This window comes from Clupea harengus, chromosome 18, assembly GCF_900700415.2.
Source record: "Clupea harengus chromosome 18, Ch_v2.0.2, whole genome shotgun sequence".
In the NCBI taxonomy this organism is placed as follows: domain Eukaryota; kingdom Metazoa; phylum Chordata; class Actinopteri; order Clupeiformes; family Clupeidae; genus Clupea; species Clupea harengus.
Window position 1 is genome coordinate 128045 of NC_045169.1, and position 7130 is coordinate 135174.

General features: G+C 39.6%; 1 protein-coding gene across 1 annotated transcript in view; it reads right to left on the minus strand.

The window, feature by feature from the left end:
- adgrv1 (adhesion G protein-coupled receptor V1) overlaps window positions 1-7130 on the minus strand; it is a 130363-nt gene that overhangs the window by 101234 nt on the left and 21999 nt on the right. The window contains exons 12-14 of the mRNA XM_031585443.1: window positions 5425-5551; window positions 3130-3315; window positions 151-331 (exon numbers count right to left, since the gene is read on the minus strand). Of these exons, the coding sequence (XP_031441303.1) occupies window positions 151-331; window positions 3130-3315; window positions 5425-5551 (494 nt within the window). The remainder of the gene's footprint in view (window positions 1-150; window positions 332-3129; window positions 3316-5424; window positions 5552-7130) is intronic.

Here is a 7130-nt window from a genome sequence, read left to right on the forward strand (position 1 = left end):
ATTAGGGGTTCAGTGTCTTGCTCAAAGACACTTCGACAGGGAATCGAACTAGCAACCTTCTGATTACTAAACGACTTCTCTACCCCCTCTACCCCCTGTACCACTGTCGCCCCCAAGCAAGCAAGGGTAAATACTCATGGCGTCACTGACCTGAGTAAGGATGCATGCCCTTGCTTTCACTGATGATGAATGCCAACCCAGGTTCGCCAAACCCTATGACCCCAAAGGGATCTTCATTTTGACGGACAGTAATGTTGACCACCCTGTTGTTTCCAAGATGACTGGCAGGGGTGCTATGACTGCTCAGCACCACACAGAACACCTCATCCAGCTGGAGATACACATGGAAGATTATATGGCAATCAAACCCAATAGAGTGTGGCATGATAATGAATAAGAGTCTAAAAATCTGCATAAATATGACATACAATAGGATCTTGATCTAGAAATTGATCAAAAGAAGATGGTATATTATGTAATCCAACACGAAATGACCATAGTTATAGATCAAGCACCATCCAATGACTGGTGTGAACCCCTTTAACAACAATGACTTCAAGTAAACTTCTCCAGTAGCTGGTGATCCCCCCACAACAGTCTGTATACATAACTCTATTCAGAAGTACTTTAATTCAGTGATTAGCTTAGCTTTTAGTGGGACTCTAACACCGTTACACACATATTACAAACTAATGACTAAACACATAAGGTGGCCTATCAAAATATGTCTATAATAGAGCCTGAAGCAGGAGGTCAAGGCCACTAACATCACAGAACACAACTGGGTATTTGAATAGAATTGGGTGGTCATTCCACAACCGAGGTTCCACAAATGAAAAAAAGTGTGGCTGAAAAAACCCAATGCTGCATTCTGGCTCATCTGTAACCCACATACAGGCAGGCCTAAGTAGTCTAGAGATCACAGAGGCCGGGGGAACATTAACTTCTTACGTAAAATGTCACGTAGTTCAGCCAACCATTCAATGAAGTTGAATTCTACCAAAGAGAATCACATTCTGCAACATTATCTGCCATTGCCACTAGCATACATAGCTGACATTGTCAAGCGTATAGACAATTATATGCAAAATACAGTACACTGAATGTCAACTTGCTTAAACAAAATGTTTATCAGACTTACAAAATATGGAAAACTGGAGACAGTTTAGACCATATTAAAATGGCTAAGGCTAATCACCATTCAGTTTTGAGACCTGGGTCCAAAATACAGTGAAAATGCAAGAACAGCCACCATGGCCCTGCACGGGCAAAACATCAGCCAGCAGCCAGGGTATATTACTAGGTCAGTGGACAGTGCAGACATTAAAGAAAGGGTCCAGGTTGAGTATGGGGAGGAAAAACGAGGGCAACAAAACATTACATTAAATGGGACTAACTTCAAATTGCAGTCAAAGGAGACTTGGATGCAGTGTGTGAGATGCAGCAAATGGCCCATGCTGCATGTTAGTTACCTCAGTAGAGAGGGAGAAGAGAAGTTAGCTAGAGTTTGATTTAGAGTAAGTTACCTCAGTAGAGAGGGAGAAGAGAAGTTAGCTAGAGTTTGATTTAGAGTAAGCTACCTCAGTAGAGAGGGAGAAGAGAAGTTAGCTAGAGTTTGATTTAGAGAGAGTTAGCTCAGTAGAGAGGGAGAAGAGAAGTTAGCTAGAGTTTGATTTAGAGTAAGTTACCTCAGTAGAGAGGGAGAAGAGAAGTTAGCTAGAGTTTGATTTAGAGAGAGTTAGCTCAGTAGAGAGGGAGAAGAGAAGTTAGCTAGAGTTTGATTTAAAAGTAAGTTACCTCAGTAGAGAGGGAGAAGAGAAGTTAGCTAGAGTTTGATTTAGAGTAAGTTACCTCAGTAGAGAGGGAGAAGAGAAGTTAGCTAGAGTTTGATTTAGAGTAAGTTACCTCAGTAGAGAGGGAGAAGAGAAGTTAGCTAGAGTTTGATTTAGAGTAAGCTACCTCAGTAGAGAGGGAGAAGAGAAGTTAGCTAGAGTTTGATTTAGAGAGAGTTAGCTCAGTAGAGAGGGAGAAGAGAAGTTAGCTAGAGTTTGATTTAGAGTAAGTTACCTCAGTAGAGAGGGAGAAGAGAAGTTAGCTAGAGTTTGATTTAGAGAGAGTTAGCTCAGTAGAGAGGGAGAAGAGAAGTTAGCTAGAGTTTGATTTAAAAGTAAGTTACCTCAGTAGAGATGGAGAAGAGAAGTTAGCTAGAGTTTGATTTAAAAGTAAGTTACCTCAGTAGAGAGGGAGAAGAGAAGTTAGCTAGAGTTTGATTTAGAGAGAGTTAGCTCAGTAGAGATGGAGAAGAGAAGTTAGCTAGAGTTTGATTTAGACTAAGCTACCTCAGTAGAGAGAGAAGTTGTTTTGCTAGAATTATGACATCAAATAGTATTGACATCGAAAAAATGATCTTAACACATTAGATGTAACATGTAACATTCATGCAGATTTTCACACACTTGCCAGTACTTCATAGTTACACTTCTGATTCTCAAATTAAAAGCAGCCAAAAACAGAAGTACATATATTCCCTTATAGGGACCCACCTCAGGCAGGCCATCTGGCTTGGCCACCAATGCCACCATTTAACTGACAGGGAATACAAAGAGCTCATACAAAACATATTGAGCTGCAGGTGACAATCCGCCTTCCAAACCTGAACCAAAATTGTGCAGTCATCTGTGGTGAAGCATATGTACAGCTCAGTGTCATCTGCATAACAGTGGTAAGAGAACCCAAGGTGAAATGGTGTAAATACACCCACGTTTGCTTCCTGACTGGGTCTTATCAGTCACGACATATCCCTCCCTCCTATTACCTGAGCCATTTCAGGAAGGGTTTTTCCGTGTTAGTTTGGACGGAGGTTATAATGCTTGTCTGGACGGAGATTGTTTTCATTTTGAAATGAACTGTGGACGTATCCTGACTTACGTTCCAGCAGCAGTGGCCCACTAACCTTTTCTCTTCATCCAAAGCGTTGTGGCTTTCTCTGCACACGCCCCCCCCCCCCCCCCCGCCCTCTTCACTTCTTCTACTTCATAGTTACACTTCTGATTCTCAAATTAAAAGCAGCCAAAAGCAGAAGTAAATATATTCCCATTTTCTTCTCTGATGTGTCCTATAGGGACGCACCTCAGGCAGGCCATCTGGCTTGGCCACCAATGCCACCACCACTTCTCTCTCCCCTGGTTGAAACTCTAGGATCCCCGTGGCACCGTAGAATTCCTCCGTCCCTCTGGGTTCCAGTGTGTATCGGATCAGCTGTCTCAGCAGTTGGCCATGTGAGCGGACCACACGCAGCTCTACCGCCTCCCCCTCCTAGCAGGGAGCAAATATTACAGTAGTTAGAACAATGATAACCCAATAATATAGTTATTAGATATTATAATATAGTTATTACAATGATAACCCAATAATATAGTTATTAGATATTATAATATAATATTAGAATGTTCTGGAGCAGTTACTGACAGTTGCACACGCAACTGAAATAGTTCTGAAATTAACTCTGAAATGAACACTCCGATGCCTCCCGAAGGAAGGTGGACTTTTATTTGCTAATATGTTTGTTTTAATATTTTTTGCTAAATATTTTTTACAGCAACGTCTGATCACCAAGCACACAGATATCCAAGGCTTTTAGCAGGGTTGTCTGATAGGTTGGCGGCCCCAGAGTGCCACAGATTCTCAGTAGGATTTTGATCAGGGCTTTGACCAAATCATTCTAAAATATTCATTTCACTGTTTTTTGAGCCCCTGTAAAGGTGCTTTAGTTTTGTCCCTTAGGTAATTGTGTGACTAGTAGGTAATCCCTCTCCCAAACCTCTGTTTTACCACGGACTGCAACAGGTTTTTTTTTTTTAGATATTGTGGTGAATCGTTCTCCCTTCAACTCTAAAATGTCCCATAGACGTGCAGACGTGAAAGTATCCCTACATCAGGATGTTACCACTGCCATATTTCACAATTGAGATGGCGTTTCTTGAGGCGTGGACAATGTTAGATTTATGCCACTTGCAACATTTGAGGATTGGCCAGAAAGCTTTATTTTGGTCTCATATTACCATAAAAACCCTTTCAAACGTCTTAAGCAAACTCCATAAACACTTTAATATGGATCTTCTAAAACAATGCCACCCTCCAATAGAATCCCGTTTCATGGATACCTCTTAAGACTGTGGACTTCACTGAACTTTGTAGATGTTTTGTAGAAATGTAGAAAATATGGCCTTTTTTCAAGCACGCCTATTTTTTTAAAAGGATAGACATTTAGGGCTCTCGCCCATCATTTTGAGTATTTGAAAAGAATGTAAAGCCTTGCAAAACAAAGGCCTAAAGCATGTTCATTTTCAAAAGGAGGTCCAAATGTATCTAGCTTTGGCCTCTAAGGTGAGAGGAAGCCTGTACATGAAGCTATTTATTGCAAGTCAGTAAAACTAGTATCTTTAAGTTTGTTCTTGTAAAACTTATATCTGTTAAATGTTAAAGTTCGTCTTGTCTGTCACCTGTCGGCAGCTTAAATACATCTGCACCCTTTTTGGGCTTATTGAAACACATTCTCCTGGTTACTGCCTCTGCCGCTCAACATTCTACCTCACATGATCAGCACAAGTAGTCAGGCGCCCCAAAATAAGCCCTAAAAGTACTGTTTTAGCTCTCTTATATACTGCATCTAGTTTCTGTATTAACCCTTGTGGTTTATGGAAGAAGGGTCCCAAATTCACACCTTTTGGCATGTGACCTTTTTTGCATGATTTTCTGCTAATCTCAAGGATGCCCATAACAATCAACATAACAATCAACAAAACATCTGAGATACCCTTTTAAGTTTGAGGATAACCCATGGCATTAGGAGAAAGTTTTCTATTTATTTAGGGTGGGCAACTAAATTCAACATGAAAACGTATGCGTCTGACATGCCCATAAAAAAAAATCTGTAACATTCACATGTTCACATCCATGTTAATTTTTATATGTATATATGTATATATATACATATATATACTGTATATATTATATTTTATATGATAACAATGTGTTAAACACATCATCTCAGCCCCTTTCATATACAATAACATAGAAAATACATGTTTGGCATTATGCCATTGTAGTATGAAATGTACAGTGCGTTTGCAAAGTTTTCAGACAAATTCACTCATTTCAGGATACGTTCCACAATCATTCAAAATAGCAGTGATACTATCTCTTAAAAAAAAATCTAACCTTGATCCTGTTAATCTGGCTAACTATTAACAATCCAAACACTGTGTAAGTTCTGTGAAGCTAAATATATCATGTTTCAAATGTATGTATCTGTGGAAGTTTACATTTTAGGCAGAGCAGCAGCAAAATTTCCCTCGGGATTCCTAAATTTCCCTCGGGATTAATAAAGTATCCATCTATCTATCTATCTAAGATGACACTTACACTGATAGTCCAGGGTCCTCGGGAGAGGGGCGAAAACTCAAAGACTCCCCCAGGATCATCGTTTTCCACTATGACAATCTCACGGGTGGTGAAGCCAGGCTTTAGAATCTGGTTCTGTGTATTGACACTGTGCAATAAAAGCAAACAACACAAACATATTCATAACTATTGGTAAATATGATCTACCATCAAATGGTATGGTACTACATATTCAGCAAAATAGAAGAGGTCTTCAGAATTTGGTTGACAGCATTGTCCTATGATGGACAATTGGGCAATCTGGGAGTGAAAGAAGCAATTGCCTCGTCGGCCAATATTACTGACTGACATTGCTTCTGCTCGTGGTTGAATAGGAGGAAATCCTCTAGGCCTACTGTATATTCAGGTTCCAAAGCCTCATGGTTGGTTTATGCCAGTGAGGGGTGCCCATGTGTTAATGGATTTGGGTTGAGATAATCCTCAATAGTGAATGGGTGTGAAGGGTGCCCATGTGTTAATGGATTTGGGTTGAGATAAGGTAAGAAAGCACACACACACACGCACACACACACGCACACACACACACACACGCGCACGCATGCGCGCACGCACGCACGCACGCACACAATAGTGAATGGGTGTGATGGATGTCGACATATTTTAATGTAATGGGTGTCGACATATATTTGACCATAACTATCTAAAATCATGAAATTCATTAGAAGGAATTTATACATTAATCGTGAACTAACAACTGTCAAACCTACTCCAAAGATGCCAACATTTCTACATGGTCTTATTCATGAACAACAAAGACTGGAGTTTTTCTCCACTCAACACTTACCCAAAGTACACTACAAACCGTGCGGTCACTACCCTGTAAATAGAAGAGGGGGGAGATGATAACAAGTAAAATGATCAAAATAAACATAAACAGATCAAAAGATATGGATTTTTCCCCCCACAAAAACATGTACATTTACTTACAATCCACTAATAATCCCTTAATCTGCTAAAAAATGAATGATATTTTAGCAGATTGAGGTATTATTAGTGGCTTGTAAATAAATGTACATGTTTTTTTCATCAAAGTCAGCACGAGCAACACTGCAAAATCTTAAGAGACGTGGTCTTTCAGTGAATGCCTTAATTTCATTATGAAATGTTTGTCTGAGCAACTGCTGAAATGTGACCCACACTGGTGTGACATCACCATAGCCAGCTTTTCCCAAGCTTCAAACACTGGAAGGACCAGAGACTTCAAAGTCTGTATCATCATATCTCTAATATATCAAATCAATTTAACTTAAGATAAATTAACTTAAGCTATTTACCTACTCTCCAAAATACATTAAATTCATAGTGTATACTAGGTTTCAAGAACTTCCTGGTCTTTCATTTTTTAATGAAATGCACTTACAAGACCACAGTCAGATCCAGTGCTGGACGTACACTGAAACCAGTTAACCGTCTTCTGTATCAGATGTCTAAACAGGGTATCGTCAGGGACAAAGCCACTAAGTCAATGTTTCAACTATTCCTGTGAAATAGATTTATATATATATATATAAATATATATGTACAGTATGTATGTGTATATATCGTTTGTTTTTCGTGTTTTTCAGTGTATCCTTTGGGTAGTTTTGATATGCCATTAGTTCACCATAGACGTGTCCAAGTTTACCTCTAGAGACCTCTGTCTATGTATGGGATATGGTTTGGGTGGG